The 17313-nt window shown below is 45.2% G+C and overlaps 1 protein-coding gene across 1 annotated transcript; it reads right to left on the reverse strand.

Moving 5' to 3' along the window:
- Positions 1-3247: 3247 nt before the first annotated feature.
- Positions 3248-4204, reverse strand: LOC101690705 (olfactory receptor 13J1). Its single transcript, XM_004747877.2, has one exon. The coding sequence runs from the start codon at positions 4184-4186 to the stop codon at positions 3248-3250; it is 939 nt and encodes a 312-aa protein (XP_004747934.1). The 5' UTR covers positions 4187-4204.
- Between the last annotated feature and the right edge of the window lie 13109 nt (positions 4205-17313).

Raw genomic sequence — 17313 nt, forward strand, 5'->3', positions numbered from 1 at the left:
ACCTCACAGTCCCTACCCAATTTAAAGTTCAAACTGTGGAACTATACACATTTGCAGGTTTGGCAGCTGTGGGGCTTAGAGACCCCGGGATTCGTGCACTTCCCTGGGAGCGCCTGGCTGTGGTGAAATAGGTACAGGAGAGACACCGGACAGACTCCGTTTGGGTCTTACTGCCATCCTACCCCTTGGATCCGAGACTGAAGTCTGTGGCCCCCTGTCCTAGGCATGGGTGTCTTGGTCTATGAAAAGGGTGTCTCCATTCCAGAATGTTGTGAGGATCAGGACTCATGAAAGTTCCGGAAAGTGCATTGCTGTACAGAGCGTGCGGCTGTGAGCACTTGTGAGGGACATTGAGTTGGGTTCAGTCAGGTGCTTGGGTCTCTCCAGGTTTCCTCTCCTTGCTTTCATAATAAAGAATAACAGCTGAAACAGTTGTAGAGACTACAACACAGCCTTAAATAAAGCAGCAGCAGCTATAGATTTTCCCCGTATACTGTGATTTGCCCTCTGGAATCTTTATCAAGATCCCAGGTCAAAGTCAAACATTCGAAGACTGTTACCACTTGTTTTCTCCATGCTCATAGAACAATGTCCTCTTGTCACCTGTGGATACCTGGAACTCAACACCATCCCACTGCACCTCTCATCTTCTCCATCTCTGTCTCAGGGCGGCAGTGCTGGCCACCTAAATAAGCCAGAAACCCAGGCTGCATCCCACAGGCCTCTCTCTCCATCTTCTAGCTCTGCAGTCATCTGTGTATCCCAAGTGTTTCTCAGCTGCCCTCTCTCTGGTTGCCCATCGGGTCAGGCTGCCCCTGACTTATTCCCATCCCCACCATGAGAGCCTGGAACAGGGCAGCTGCTTGCTCACTTCTTGTCCCTCAGGCTGGAGGACTTCTCATCAGTGCTGTATTCTGGAACCAGGTGATCTTCCATTTCTTAAAAATGCATCACCTTGAGGCACCTGGGTGGCTCAATGGGTTAAAGCCTCTGCCTTCGGCTCAGGTCATGATCCCAGGGTCCTGGGGTCCCTGCATCGGGCTGTCTGCTTGGCGGGGAGCCTGCTTCCTCCTCTCTCTCTCCCTGCCTCTCTGCCTACTTGTGATCTCTGTCAAATAAAAAAAGAATGCATCACCTTATTTTTAAGTTCAAAGTCACTTTCATGTTATAAATATTGGAACTGTTGGAATTAAATAAAATAATCAGCTCTATCTGATCAATCCTATTTAACCCCACCATCCAGTGGAAACAACTCAATATTTTTTCATAGTTTCCCAGGATTTTTTTCATCTATACTAATTCATAAATCCATAACAAAAATACTTCAAAAAATAACATTTTTAACATCATAGTGAATGCAAAATTATGAATTCTGCCTTCTATTAATTACATTGTGGGCATTTCTTATTATCAAATATTCTTCAGGAGAGAGGAATTTTTTTGAAGGCTGCATCACATTCTGTCATTGGATACCACCAGGGTTTATTATTTGTATATTCTTATTCATAAATCTTTGTTTCTAATGATCATATGAGACTAATTCTTAGAAGTAGATGGGTTAGCTCATAGAGTCCAATTTTTTAAGTCTTTTGAGTCATACTTCCAAGTGACTTTTCAGGAAGTTTATATTAACTTATTCCCATCTCCATCAGCTGCATATATGATATTACTTCTTTACTGTACCTTCATTACCAATAGACGTTAAAATTCTTCCCCAATTTCATGGGTGGAAAATGGTATCTAATCAGTGATCTAACTAAAAGTAAATGTGATTGTAAACCCCAGTGCCCACGTGATAACGTCCAAACTCCTGTCGTGGCCTTAAAGCTGGTTATCTTGGTGGGCAGCCTTCATCTGGCTTGGTCAGAGAGGGTTGAGTTTCAGGGAGTAGGCTGGGCTTTCTCCTACCAACATGGAAAGCAGAAAGAGGGACTGGAGGGGAACTGAGAGCTCTAGCAGGGACTGGGCTTCCCTGTGGCAAGGGGGCAGGAGAGCTGGACTGCTTCTTGGAGGCCGAGGCCAGCATCTCCTCTTGTAGATGATGCCACTGAGGCCGGGGGTGGGAAGAGGGTGGGGAATGGGGGCAGGGAATGGAGATACTCTGTGAATCTGTTTCCGTTTCTACTGTGTGCTCACTGAGTTGTCAGGAGGAAAGTGGGAAGAGGCTGAGCACCAGGAAGGGGCATTTCTGGCAGGATCCCTGTGATGAGATAATGAAGGGTAGAGCAAGTCTCCCCAAAGCCAGGTGAGGCCTGGATGCTGGACTGGGAGGCATGGCAATGGCTGCTGTTGTTGTTCCAGACAGATGTTGGGAACACAGGCCCTGGGCTGCTCAGGGTGATTGGTACCCCAGGGCTGGACCGCTCTGGGGATCATGGACTCTGGGCCTCATCACTGCCTCTGCTGTCGCCTTCCAGGACACCAGGCCATGCCTGTCATCTTTGAACACTTGTCTCTGCTCTGCTCAGGTTTAGGAAGGACCTCAGGCTTTGCCACTAACAGCCCTGCAACATTGTGCTCATGTATTTATTTACAAAACCTGTGAGGGGGGCGTAGGGTTGGGCAGGGCTGGACTTTGGGACAGAGTAGATTCTGACTGTGTCTGCTCTTAAAATAACACCACAAGTGAAGCAGGAGGAGATCAGTGAGGAGGCTTCCTGGGGGAGGTGGGCTTTGAGCTGGGCCTTGAGGGTCAAGCCGTGCTGGATGTGGCTGCCTTATGGAAAGAACCAGAAGGAGCCCGCAGCTGGGCAGGGCTGGGCAACATTGGGGCACTCACATGCTGTTGTGTGTGGCTGTCAGGAGGAGAAGGTGGGGCAAAAGGCTGGGGGTTAGTCAGGACCAGAAGGGCCGGCTTGTGAAGGCCTAGAATGCTCCGGGAAGAGCTTACACTTTGTCCTGAGAATAGGGGGAGCCGTTTGGGGGTTACAATCAGGAGAGGATGTGATCCTATTTGTTTTTCCCAGAGGTCCCTCTGGATGCCCGGGGGGATGACAGAGTGGAAGGACCACTAGGAGTGTAGCCTTGAGGCCAGCCGGGAGCTGGTGCACAGGTGCAGGAAGCGATGTGGAGGGCTGGCCAGGGCGATGCCAGGGAAGGGGCTTTGCGAGCAAGTCTGTGGCAGCATCAGTGGGACTTGGTGCTGGCTTTCCAGGAGGAGGATTCCAGGCTCAGCCTTGTGCACCACCTGTCCTCACTGTGGGCCTGTGAAGGCCTCACCTACTAACCTGAAGATTCCAGGCCTCCCTCACTTGGACGTCCAGCTCCTCCCCCACACTTTCCTGGCCGCCTCCTTCACTTCCTTGTTCCTCAGGCTGTAGATGACAGGGTTCAGCATGGGTGTGACCACAGCATAGAGGACCGTGAAGACCTCATCGGAGATGCGGGCCTCCTTGCTCTTGGGTTTCATGTACACGAATATGACGGTGCCATAGAACAGCATCACCACAGCCAGGTGTGCCGAGCAGGTGGAGAAGGCTTTGCGGCGCCCAGCAGCTGAGGGCACGCTCAGGATGGTGGCCAGGATGAGGGCGTAGGACAGGCAGATGAAGGCCAGGGGGATAGGCAGCAGCAGGATGGCCCCCGCCAGCAGGAGGGCTTCACTGACTGAGGTGTCACTGCACGCCAGCTTCAGCACTGCCAGGATCTCACAGGTGAAGTGATTAATCACATGGTGGCCGCAGAAGGACAGTCTCATGGCAATGACTGTCTCAGTCACTGATTTGAAGAGACAGAGGACCCAGGCGGATCCCGCCAGGGACAAGCAGAGCTGAGGACTCATGAGCACGGGGTACCTGAGGGGCTGGCAGATGGCCAGGTAGCGATCGTAGGCCATGATGGCAAGAAGCAGACACTCCGTGGAGCCTGTGGAGAGGCTCAGACACATCTGGAGGGCGCAGCCAATAAAGGAGATGGTCTTCTGGGCCGACAGGAGGTGAACCAGCATAAGGGGCACAAAAGTAGATGTGTAGCAGATGTCCAGGATGGAGAGGTTTCCCAGGAAGAAGTACATGGGTGTGTGCAGGCGGACGTCCAGGATGCTCACTGCCACGATGGCTGTGTTCCCCAGCAGGGTCACCAGGTACATGGTTGAGCACAGAGGGAAGAGCAGGTGCTCCAGGGCTGGGTAGCCAGAAAATCCTTTCAGGAAGAACTCAGAGATCTCTGTCCCATTGACCGGCTCCATATTGCTGTGCTCAAGGGGGCACACAGCTGGGATGGAGGGAAGGAGGGTGCAGGGTGGGGGACAGCCCACAGGGTGGGGGACAGCCCACAGGGCCTCTTTTGGGTGGGGATATGTTGCTAGGGCCTTTTCCAGTTCTTACACATGCTCCGTCCTTGAGTTCCAGCAATCCGTGCACCTCTGGGTGGCAGTTCATCCATGTGAGACGTTGGCATTGCTCTTGATCAGCATTTCCCTGAGAGGGTGTTAGGGGGAATGTTAGTAGGCAATCTGAAAAATTAGTTTGAGACAACACTAAATGAACTGAAAGTAAATAAAGCCCTTTACTTCAGGTCTTCATATAGGCCAGTGTGATTTGTGACTTCCAAACGTGGTATAGGGCATGTAATCCCCAAACTTACTTGATCATGGGTCCTCTTTTTACATGAATCTGCAGCAGATAAGTATTCTTTCCTTTTTAAAGGTTTATTTATTTATTTGAGAGAGAGAGAGAGCACAAGAGGGGAGGGGCCAAGGGAGAGGGGGAGAGAGAGAATCTCCGGCAGACTTCCTGCTGAGCACAGCTGGACATGGGCTCGAGATCATGACCTATGCTGAAACCGAGAGTCACCCGGGCACCCCTACAGCAGATGGGTGTTCTATTAACATAGTTCGGGGAAAATCAGAGGTCCTCAAATCTTCATGTGTAGCAGAATCACCTGGAAAGTTTGTTACAACACAGGTTGCTGGGCTCCATCCCCAGAGCTCTGACTCAGTCTGCGTGATGCTGCTTCTGCTGGGCATGGTGGCACACCTGAGAATCCCTGGGCTAGATGGTTCCTGAGGGTCTTCCTGGCTTTTAGGAAGACTCTGAGCTGCCTTACACTCTTCCCACTCTTGGGAATGCCCTTCTCCTTTATTTCTCAGCCTGCGGACGTCTGGCTGTGTCTTCGGCTTAGCTGTGGTCTCCATGCATGAGGCATACACTGTGCCTCTCATTGGAGGGACGGCTGAACCTTGAGCCTGCCAGTGGGCTCATCCACCTGTCCCTCCACAGGGCCTGTTTGTCAGCTACTGTGTGCGGACTGACCTTCAGAATCTACCTTCCTTGTGGGCTTTCGAGCTGCAATTTGTAGGACTAGCTGGCCTGGCCCCCCAACTCCTAATTTCTCCGGCCTGAGCCGGAGCTGCTTTGACCCCATGACTTTGTAGGGCATCAGCGTGGAAGGCTCCCTGAGAGGTGAACCTGTTGGATCTCACTGTGCAGCTAGGAAACAGATCCCATCATGGGTCCGTGGCAAGGTGAGTCTAGAATCCAGGCCTCCCAGCTGTATGACACATCATACTCAGCAGATGTTTGTTTCTGTCAAGGGCCAAATGGTGGTGGTCCTTTTATCACACTGCGTGAACATCTTTCTCCCCTGTTCTCCCCTTAATCTTCCCACTGGGTAATGAGCATAAGTCAACTTTTCCTTAGTGTTTCGGACACCTGCCATTGATGTCAATAAACCCATGGGACGTGCTGCCCAGACCTGGGTCTGGAGGGAGCACCTTTTCCTGGGGGTGCCTCACCTGCCCGAGACAGTTCCCTTTTACTTGTGTGTTTATCTGTTCCAGAATGAAAAGATTAAGTTCCTGCCACACACCTGGTACCATGCTAGGCATTAGGGGAACAAATGAGGACGTATGTGCTCCCAGGCCACTAAATTCAAACCATTCCTAGGCAGAAATCCTCTCCAGTTTCCGTGCCTACCTCATCCTGCTTCTGTCTGCAGGCCTCTGGTGGTAAGATAAGAAGCCTGTTTGTCCCATGGTCCCATGGACATACTTTTCTCCCCCCCACCTTTTTTTTCCTCTCTCTGTCAAGCCATGCTGGGGGTCACAAAAATCCTTCCTCATACAGAGTCTCTGGGTGTTACTGGGCCTACACCATCCAGCAAGGTAAAGGCTAAGTGACCCCTGTGGATGCTTCCCTCCTGCATAGAACAAACATGGGGTCCACAGTGCTGGGCCCACCGCAGGGATGAAGGGCCCCTTCTGCAGAGGGAGAGCTCTGCTCTAGCCTTGGGACCTCAGGTAGAAGATCTTGTCTTTGCTTGGCTATGTCTAGAGACGTTGTGGGGTCGGGAGCGTGATCTGTAAGCTCCATCCAAGAAACAGCTGGGAAACCTGAGACTGGGCTCCTGGTGGGGGCACTTCAGTTTAACTGAGTGTCAATAGCCACAGACCAGCATCTGCCAGGGCTGTGGGTGAAGAGAGAGGGCATTTTGTGCAGCCCCACTAGTCAGGTCAGGCTATAGTTTCCTCTTCATGCTGTTCCACATACTATAATCTGTCCCCTAAAGTCCCTAGGAAACATGGGCAGCCATTGGCTTTCTATCTCAGTATACACACACCCACATCATGTCCCCACATATGGCCCCTAGCTATGTGTGTATGTGCAAACAACTCTCTGACCTTCATGTGCACACATATGTGGCTGTGTGAATATATGACACACACAGGCTCACATGTGTCCCTGTACAGTCATCCATGTGAAGGTGTGCAAGTGGGTAGCAGGCACTCTCACTTTCTTGTGCACTATCTCTCCCTCCCTCCCTCTCTCTCTCTCTCTCTCTCTCACACACACACACACACACGCACACACCAGTAGTGCAGACAGTCTGACTTGTGGTCAGGGCTTCAGAGGACCAAGCAGGATGACTAGGATGAGTGGAGACCAAGCAGGGGCCCTGGAGGTACAGTAGAGAAGGAGCAGCCTTTGTGGCGGGGAACAAACTTTGGGCAGAACCAGGAGGAGAAAGAGACATCAGAGCGAGGACATGGTCACAGAACCACTAGCTCAATGTCTTGTCTGCTTTCCAGCCTGAGTGCTGAGTTGTGGGTCTCCCTGCTCTGTTGTCTCTCCTTCAGCTGGGGGGCTTGGAGGCCTGTAGGAAGAGAGGCCAAGAAGGGATGTGACTGGATGCCGGGGAACTCTGGTTCCCAAAGCAGGGCTAGGAAGCTTTGTCTGCAGAGCCCATAATATACTTTCTGCCTTCTCCTCACTCCTAGACATAGGGTACCTAAAACCAGTGCAGATGTCATCTCTCCCAGGGAGCCTTCTTTTATTTCTCCCAGGCCAGCTTGAACCCTCTCCTTTGTGCACCATGGCCCTGTGTTGGCATTTCCAAAGTCGTCTGTTGCCTACCCTGACAGCCTGTAGGGGTGCCACCTCCTTCCCCTCCTCACCCAGATTCTGAAGGCCAAGTTGAAGCCCCCAGCCTGGTCACAGTCAACTCTTTCCTGTCTTGCTGTGACTTTATGGGGCCCAGACAAATTGGGAACGAGCAGCTGGGTGACAGTCATAAGCTGTTCCTAATCTGGACAATAACCTGGCAGAGCCGGAGGGTCTTGAAGCTCATGGAGACCACCCCTCTTTCCATATGGAAACTGAGACCCAGAGAGGAGAAGAGGCATGCCCAGTGTCATCACATACTGAGTTGGAGGGGGAAACCAAGGGTCCAGTAATTCCTTGGGGCTCCTGACTCCCAGCCAAGGCCCCTTCCCCTGTCCCCACATCTCCTCTTTTTTACTTACCTTGAGGCTCTTTCTGATCCATGTTCCCTGTTTCCCTGAAGATAATTCAGAGACCAGGGGCCGCCTTTGGCTACAGCTCGGATAACACTGTTCAACGAAGTGGGCCCCCCGGGATCCCTGATGGTCAGGACACAAGGGTTTCACATTGACCCAGCTTTCCAAACTAAGAACACATGCCTAGATTTGTGCAGAATTCAGGGATGTGTTTGCAACTTGAAAGAATTAAGTGGAGCTTTTAGAATTGGGTGAAATTAGGCAAAGTACTCAGAATTCAGTGGAGGTTCTCTAAAGAGTGTCAGGTTTGGTGGAATTAGGAGACGCTGGTGTGCTCAAGGCTGCACAGGGTCCTCTGTAGCTTATTGTGGGTGGCTAGGGTCTCTCTGATCTGGGCAGCTCCCAGCTCCATTGTGACCGACGGCCTCCCAGGCAGCAGGCAGGCCAAATGGAGTAGGCACCTTTCAAAGCTCCCTATGTGCCAAGGGACTGTGCAATCCCCAAGGCAATTTAGAGGGAGAAGAGGAAAGGCACCCAGCTTAGAAACTTTGGGGTGCTTCAGGGATGATGTCCCAAAGACCCAATTACACAGAGTCTCTTTGGAAATCTTAATTGGTGTGGAAAAGTTGGAGAAAGTGACTCAGGGTCAGGGCCCACACTTACAGGTCAGCTCCCAGCCCGTGTGACGTGTGTGTGTGTACAGAATGAGTCAAGGAGTGGATGGATGAATAATTAAATAAATGCGTAAATGCTTCTCGGTGAATAAATTTAAAAAATAGTGAACGGGTGAGCACCCAAATGGTAGGCAGAGTTGCTTTCCAGGAGTTAGAGGTCCTGCCACCTTTCATGGGGATCTCAAGAAAATGCAAAATTTGGAAAGAGTGTAATGGGGAGGGAATTGGGTGAAGAGAGACAAAGAGAATCACAGAATATCAGGGCAAGGGAGTCCATATCTAACTTCCTGGTGCACCCTCATTGTTATGGACAGGACAACTGCTCTAGAGAGGTGAAGCGGCTGGCTCAGGGTCCCCTGGTTGCTCTATGATGCTGATGGGTCTGCCCGTGAATGCAACGTCCTCGCTCAGTGCAAAGCGGATCTGCCCAGGTCAGGTGGTGACAGGTTGCCTCTCACTGTGCCTCGCTCCTCTTCTCCACACTCCGGACAGGTATCCTGACAGTGGCTCCTCGAGGTTTCTTCCAGTGCTTCTGTGGGCTCGAGGGCCTCGTTATCAAATATGGTCATTTTATTTTGGAACTGGATATAGTTATTGTTGTTTGATTTTTATTTAACTATTTTAAAATACAAGTGCTTTTATTAGCTTTTTATGTACTTATACAAGTTACACATATAGAATGTATTTTTTTTAAGATTTTATTTTATTTATTTGACAGAGATCACAAGTAGGGAGAGAGGCAGGCGGGTAGGGGGTGGTGGGGAAGCAGGCTCTTTGCTGAGCAGAGAGCCTGATGTAGGGCTCGATCCCAGGACCCTGGGACCATGACCTGAGCTGAAGGCAGAAGCTTTAACCCACTGAGCCACCCAGGCTCAGTGGGTTAAAACCTCTGCCCCTAGAACGTACTTTTTTAAAAAAAAAAAAGTATTTTTTAAAAAACATGAAGAATATAGAAGTATATGGTATACAAGTCACACCCCCTTTTCATGCTGCCTCTCTCCAACTCCCCAAAGGTAACCAGTGTCCTGGTTTTATGTATGTCTCTCTAGATACTTTTCTGGTCATTTACATATACATATCTACACAGAAAGATTGATTTTTTTTAAAAAAATTATTTATTTATTTGACAGAGCGTGCGCGAGTGAGCAATTAAAAGCAATTAAAAGCAGGGGGAGTGAAAGAGGGAGAAGCAGGCTTCCTACCTGATGCAGGGCTCGATCTCAGGACCCTGGGATCATGACCTACCTGAGCTGAAGGCAGATGATTAATGAGTGAGCCACCCAAGCTCCCCAGTTGATTTTGTAATCATATTAAATATGGCTTTTAAGCATGCTTTCTTGTTGCAGTTTTATTGACCATAAGTGATGTATAATTGCATATATTTAAATCATATAACTTGATGAATTTTAACGTAAGTGTACGGTCATGAAATCATCAATACAATCAAGACTGAGAATTTATCTGTTATCCCCAAAGTTTCCCCATGCCCTGGGGTAATCCATTCCCCTCTGCCCAAACCAGGCCACCTCAGATGTTTTCTGTGACTAGATTACTTGTATTTTCCAGAATTACATTTGTTGCAGCACTGTTTATCAATACTCATTTTTCATATATTTGTGGATCTCTTTCTAGACACGATGTTAGGTCTTAAATATATATATTTTTTTGTCTCATGCCACATTACAGTCCTCATGCCACATTCTTTTAATTATTGTAATTACTAGTGTCTTGATATCTGCTAGGTCAGATTCCCTCTTACTAGCCTTCTTGAATAGTGTCTTCATTATTCTAGCACATTTCCTTTTCCAAAAAAATTGTGCAGTCACCTTGTCAAATTTCATGAAATCTCTTCTGGGATTTTGTCTTTAATTCATTGACAAATTTGAAAGGCAGAATTGTCATCATTATAAAATCAAGTTTTCTCCTCCAGGAGCATGGTCTCTCCATCAATCCATGTCTTTTACTAAATGTCCTGGTCACATAGCTCTTTTCCTTCTAATATGTTTGTGAAGTGATTTCCATCAATATATATTCTTCCCCAGTGTCAAATTTTCCATGTATCTGGAATATACCCTTCTTCCTCTTAGTGTTTTATTCTTGTCATAGGTGCAAGATTGATTTGGGGGGGTCGATCTGATGGGTTCTAGCTCCAGGGCTCCACCTGGTGGACATCAGGCCATTCTTGATGATCTTTGGGGAGGTGAGAAGTGGTTGGAATTGCTATGAGGCCCTGAGTTCCAAGGCTCAGGCCTAGGGAGATCACTCTGGCAGCAGGATGACAGATCGAGGAATCTGGGGTACATAAAACCTGTGTGCCCCAGTTATGTGGCTATGTGTCCTCTAAAAGTTTCTAACTGCTAGGAGACCCTGAGGGAAGAGACCGAATCTGTATTAAAAGAATCTATTCTCTCAGAATCCATCAGTCGATTCACTAATATATCCTTTTTTTTTTTTTTTAAAGATTTTATTTATTTATTTGACAGAAATCACAAGTAGCCAGAGAGGCAGAGAGAGAGAGAAGGGGAAGCAGGCTCGCCACTGAGCAGAGAGTCAGATGCGGGGCTCGATCCCAGGACCCTGGGATCATGACCTGAGCTGAAGGCAGAGGCTTAACCTACTGAGCCACCCAGGTGCCCTTCACTAATATATCCTTTCTCTAAGCTTTATAATTATCTTTATGTCATTTCCAATGAGGCCAAAACCTCAAATATACTTTCAACTTTTATGAATCTGGATGGCCTTTCATATCAATAAATTTATAAATCAGAAAACTGTATTTCATCTTTGGTCCAGAAAGTAAGATCTTGAATTCTTGGAGCTAGCCAAGTTTGGAGACTAAATATGTGTGTGGAGGTCTTATCAAAAAGTTGTAGAAAATAGAACTTGTACATATTTAAATAAAAATTGATTCTTAATTCTTAACAACACTGCAAAATCAGAGAGAGAGAGCTACCAGCAGACCAGAAATGTTGAGGAATTGCTGAGAAATGATAAACAAATGAGACTGGATTGTTAGAGGAAACCACAGCCAACCAAAGCAAGGAAGAGGTTACTGCAATAAAGACAGTGGTGTTGGGGGTTCTTGGCTCACAGGCAATGGTTATGAGGAGCAGGAGGAAGGGCCTGGGGGAACCATCAAGATGACTGGTAAGAGACTGTAACAGCAAGCAGGCAGGCCCAGGTAGTGGGCATGGGAGATACTTGCCCTCAAACTGAGTCAGTAATTGTCACTGCTTGAACCAGAGACACCCAGAGAAGTCCTGGGAGGAATGGGGAGCTGCCAAGCCCAGCTGACATCCTCTCAGTAACTCCTTCAGCCCCTCCATCACCACTCCTGGAGGTGGTAAATGGAAACTGAATTCATAGACAAGGCAGTAGGGAATTGTAAATAAGAAGAGGAGCCTACCATGCGGCATTATACGGTATTTATCTTTTTTGTGACTGGCTTATTTCAATGAGCATAATCCCTTCAAAGTTCATCCATATTGTCGCCATTGCAGGATGCCTTCCTTTTTAAAGACAGACTAACATTCCATTGTATGGACATACCGCATTTTGCTCATATATTCACTAGCTGATGGAAAGTTGGGTTGCTCCCATGTTTTAGCTGCTGTGAACAATGCTGTTATGCTAATGTTAACCCTGCTTTCAGTTTTTTTGGGTATGTACCCGAAGTGGAGTTGCTGGCTGGTATGGCATTTCTTTTTAAAAATTTCTTGAGGAGGGGCGCCTGGGTGGCTCAGTGGGTTAAGCAACTGCCTTCGGCTCAGGTCACGGTCCCAGAGTCCCGAGATCGAGTCCCGCATCAGGCTCCTAACTCCATGGGGAGTCTGTTTCTCTCTCTGACGTTCTCGCCTCTCATGCTCTCTCTCACTGTCTCTCTCTCAAATAAATAAATAAATTCTTTAAAAAAAAAAATTTCTTGAGGAACCTCCAAAATTTTGAGGAGCCTCCACTATTTTCTACAGTGGCAGTACTATTATTTTATACTCCTCATCAACAGTATGCAAGGGTATAACAGTATGCAATTTCTCCACATGCTTCACAACACTCGTTAATTTCCATAGTAGTAGCCGTCATAATAGGCATGAGGTGGTATCTCATTATGGATTTGGTTTTCCAATGGTTCGTGATATTGAGCATCTTTTTGTATGCTTATTGGCCATTAATATATCATCTTGGAGAAATGTCAGTACAAGTCCTATGCCCATTTTAATTAATTAATTAATTAATTAAGGAATAACTTCTATCTTTTTTTTTATTATGTTCAGTTAGCCAACATACAGTACATCATTAGTTTTTGATGTAAGTGTTCAACTATTCATTAGTTGTGTGTAACACCCAGTACTCATCACCACATGTGCCCTCCTTAATACCCATCACCCAGCTACCCCAACTCCCTACCCCCTCCCTTCTGTAACCCTCAGTTTGTTTCCTGGAGTCCAGAGTCTCTCATGGTTTGTCTCCCTCTCTGATTTCTTCCCATTCAGTTTTACCTTCCTTCCCCTATGGTCCTCTGCACTATTCCTTATATTCCGCATAGGAGTGAAACGTTATGATAATTGTCTTTCTCTGCTTGACTTATTTCATTCAGCAAATCCCCTCCAGTTCCATCTAGGTTGATGCAAATGGCCATTTTTTCTGATCTTTTCTGATGCCTATGCCCATTTTTAAATTGTTTTGTTGTTGTTGTTGTTGTTGTTGTTGGGTTTTAGAAGGTCTCTAGAAATTCTGGATATTAATCCCTTATCATATATATGATTGGCAAATATTTCCTCCCATTTTGTAGGCTACCTTCATACTCTGTAGATAGGTTTTTTTAAAAATTTTTTAATTTTTTATAAACATGTATTTTTATCCCCAGGGGTACAGGTCTGTGAATCACCAGGTTTACACACTTCACAGCACTCACCAAAGCACATACCCTCCCCAATGTCCATAATCCTACCCCCTTCTCCCAACCCCCCTCCCCCCAGCAACCCTCTGTTTTGTGAGATTAAGAGTCACTTATGGTTTGTCTCCCTCACAATCCCATCTTGTTTCATTGATTCTCCTCCTACCCACTTAAGCCCCCATGTTGCATCACCACTTCCTCATATCAGGGAAATCATATGATAGTTGTCTTTCTCTGCTTGACTTATTTCGCTAAGCATGATACGCTCTAGTTCCATCCATGTTGTCTCAAATGGCAAGATTTCATTTCTTTTGATGGCTGCATAGGATTCCATTGTGTATATATACCACATCTTCTTGATCCATTCATCTGTTGATGGACATCTAGGTTCTCTTTCCATAGTTTGGCTATTGTGGACATTGCTGCTATAAACATTCGGGTGCACGTGCCCCTTTGGATCACTACGTTTGTATCTTTAGGGTAAATACCCAGTAGTGCAATTGCTGGGTCATAGGGCAGTTCTATTTTCAACATTTTGAGGAACCTCCATGCTGTTTTTCAGAGTGGCTGCACCAGCTTGCATTCCCACCAACAGTGTAGGAGGGTTCCCCTTTCTCCGCATCCTCGCCAGCATCTGTCATTTCCTGACTTGTTTATTTTAGCCATTCTGACTGGTGTGAGGTTTTTTTTTTTTTTTTTTGATACACAAAGTTTAAAAATTCTCATGGGGTCCAATTTGTCTAATTTTTTTTTGTTACCTATTTCCTTGGTGTCCTATTTAAGAAATTATTGCCAAATACAATGTAATGAAACTTTTTAAAAAAAATATTTTATTTATTTATTTGACAGAGATCACAAGTAGGCAGAGAGAGGGTGGGGGAAGCAGGCTCCCTGCTGAGCAGAGCCCAATGTGGGGCTCGATCCCAGGACCCTGAGATCATGACCAGAGCCGAAGGCAGAGGCTTTAACCCACTGAGCCACCCAGGCACCCCAACCCCAGTGCCATTTTTTGAAAAGATTATCCTTTCCTTACTGAGTATCTTGGCACTCTTGTCAGTAGTCATTTGATCATATGTGTGGGGTTTATTACTGGGCTCTCTATTGTATTCTAATGGTCTATACATCTCTTTCTTTGCCAGTGCCATACTGTTTTGATTGCTGAAACTTTGTAGTGGGTTTTGGAATCAGGAAGTGTGAGTCTTCCAATTTTGTCTTCCTTTTCTTCTTTTTCAGGATTGTTTTGGCTACTTGCCATTTTTTGAGATTCCATTGTATTTTAGGATGAGTTTTTCTATTTCTGTGAAACATGTCATTGGGATTTTCTTAGGGATTGCATTGAATCTGTAGGGCACAGATTGCATTGAATCTGTAGTTTTGATATTTAAAGTATGTTAAGTCTTCCAATCCAGGAACATGGAAGTGATTCTATTTATTTATGTCTGCTTGCATTTCTTTCAGCAATTTTTGTAGTTCTTTTATTTTTAATCTTTTTTGTAGTTCTTATTGTACAAATCTTTCACTTCCTTGGTTAAGTAAATTCCTAAGTCTTTTATTCTTTATGATACTATTTTTTATTTTTCTTTCTTTTTTTTTTTTTAAAGATTTTATTTATTTATTTGACAGAGAGAAATCACAAGTAGGCAGAGAGGCAGGCAGAGAGAGAGAGGAGGAAGCAGGCTCCCTGCTGCGCAGAGAGCCCGATGCGGGACTCGATCCCAGGACCCTGAGATCATGACCTGAGCCGAAGGCAGCGGCTTAACCACTGAGCCACCCAGGCGCCCTTTTATTTTTCTTTTTTAAAGATTTTATTTATTTATTTGACAGAGAGAGGGGGATCACAAGTAGCCAGAGAGGCAGGCAGAGAGAGAGGGGGAAGCAGGCTCCCCACTGAGCAGAGAGCCTGATGTGGGGCTCTATCCCAGGACCCTGAGATCATGACCTGAGCCGAAGGCAGAGGCTTAACCTACTGAGACACCCAGGCACCCCTTTATGATGCTATTGTAAATGGACTTGTTTTTGTGATTCTTTCCAGGTTGTTCTTGTATAGAAATGCAACTGATTTTTGTGTGTTGGCTTTTGTGTATAGTATCCTGCTATGTTGCTGAGTTCATTTATAGTGCTAATGGCTTTTTTTGTGGAGTCTTTAAGGTTTTCTAAATATAAGATTATATCTGCCAACAGAGATAATTTTACTTCTTTCTTTCCAATTAAGGTGCCTTTATTTCCTTTTCTTTCCTAATTTCTCTGGCTAGAACTTCTAGTACTATTATGAAAGGGAGGCATCCTTGCCTTGTTTCTGATCTTAGAGGAAAAGCTGGTCAGTCTTTTACAACTGAGCGTGATGTTTGCTGTGGATTTTTTTCATATATGACTTTATTATGTTGAAGTAGTTTCCTTCTCTTTTTATTTTGTTGAGAGTTTTTACAATGAAAGGGTGTTGAATTTTGTCAAATGCTTCTCCTGAATCAATTGAGATGAACATGTTTTTTATCCTTCATTTTGTTGACATGGTGTATTACATTGACTGATTTTTGTCTGTTGAACCATCCTTGCATTCCAGGAATAAGTCTGCCTTGTTGTAGTATATAATCCTTTTAATGTAATGTTGAATTCATTTTTTTTTAGAATTTTTATTGAGGATTTTTGCATCTATGTTCACCAGGGATATTGACTTGCAGTTTCTGTTTTTGTTTTTTCTCATGGTGGCTGTTTTGGATTTGGTATCAGGGTGATGCTAGCCTTATAAAATTATGAGTTTGCAAGTGTTCCCTCTTGTTATGTTTTTTTTTGGGGGGGGGAGGATTTAAGAAGGATTGGTTTTAATTCTTCTTTTGGTGTTTGGTAGAATTCACCTGTGAAGCCATCTGGTCCTAGTCTGTCATTGGTAGGAGGTGTTTGGCTATTGATTCATTCTCTTTATTTATTATTGGTCTGTTCAGGCTTTTTATTTCGTCTTCTTCTTTTTTTTTTTTTAAGTATTTTATTTATTTATTTGACAGAGAGAGAGCACAAGTAGGCAGAGCGGCAGGCAGAGAGACGGGGGAAGCAGGCTCCCTGCTGAGCAGAGAGCCCAATGTGGGGCTCGATCCCAGGACCCTGAGATCATGACCTGAGCTGAAGGCAGAGGCTTTAACCCACTGAGCCACCCAAGTGCCCCTTTTTATTTCTTCTTGATTAAGTTTTGGTAGACTGTGGGATTCTAAGAATTTATCCATTTCTTCTAAGAATTTAGAAGATATTTCTTCTGTCTAATTTATCCATTCTTCGAAGAATCTATCCATTTCTAGATTATGCAATTTGTTGATATGTAATTGTTTATAGTAATTCTTATGTTATTTTTAATTTCTCTGTCATTTGTTATCGTGTCTCCTCTTTCATTTCTGATTCTATTTATTAGAGTCTTTGCTCTTTTTTCTATTAGTCTAGTTCAGGATTTACCAATTGTATATATTTTTAAAACTTACACTTGAGTGCTAGCTTTGGCAGCATATATACTAAAAACAAACAAACAAACAAACAAAACCTACTCTTGATTTTGTTGATTTTTAAAAAATTGTTTCTCTCTTCCTTGTTTGATTTACATCTGGTCTAATCTTTATTATTTTCTTCTTTCTGCTAATCTTGGCTAATTTTTCTCGGTTTTTAAGCTCATTAAATTTAAGACTTTATTTTTTCTAATCATAAATGCTTTTATAATTTCAGTCCACATATTTTGATATGTACTATTTCTTTTTTTTTAATTTTTTATTTTTTATAAACATATATTTTTATCCCCAGGGGTACAGGTCCGTGAATGGCCAGGTCCAAACAGATATGTACTATTTCTAAATCTGTCTTGTTCTAAATAATTTGTAATTTCTATTACTATTCCTTTTAATTATTATAGAAGTATATTTCTTAATTCCCAAACAAATGGAGGTTGTTGGATAAATCTTTAAATTTTAAAAATTTATCTCAACTTGATTTCTAATTTAACTTCATTGTATTCCAAGATTGTGGTCTGTATGATA

Source organism: Mustela putorius, unplaced genomic scaffold, assembly GCF_011764305.1.
Source record: "Mustela putorius furo isolate JIRA1106 unplaced genomic scaffold, ASM1176430v1.1 tig00000580_pilon_pilon_pilon, whole genome shotgun sequence".
Taxonomy (NCBI): Eukaryota; Metazoa; Chordata; class Mammalia; order Carnivora; family Mustelidae; genus Mustela; species Mustela putorius.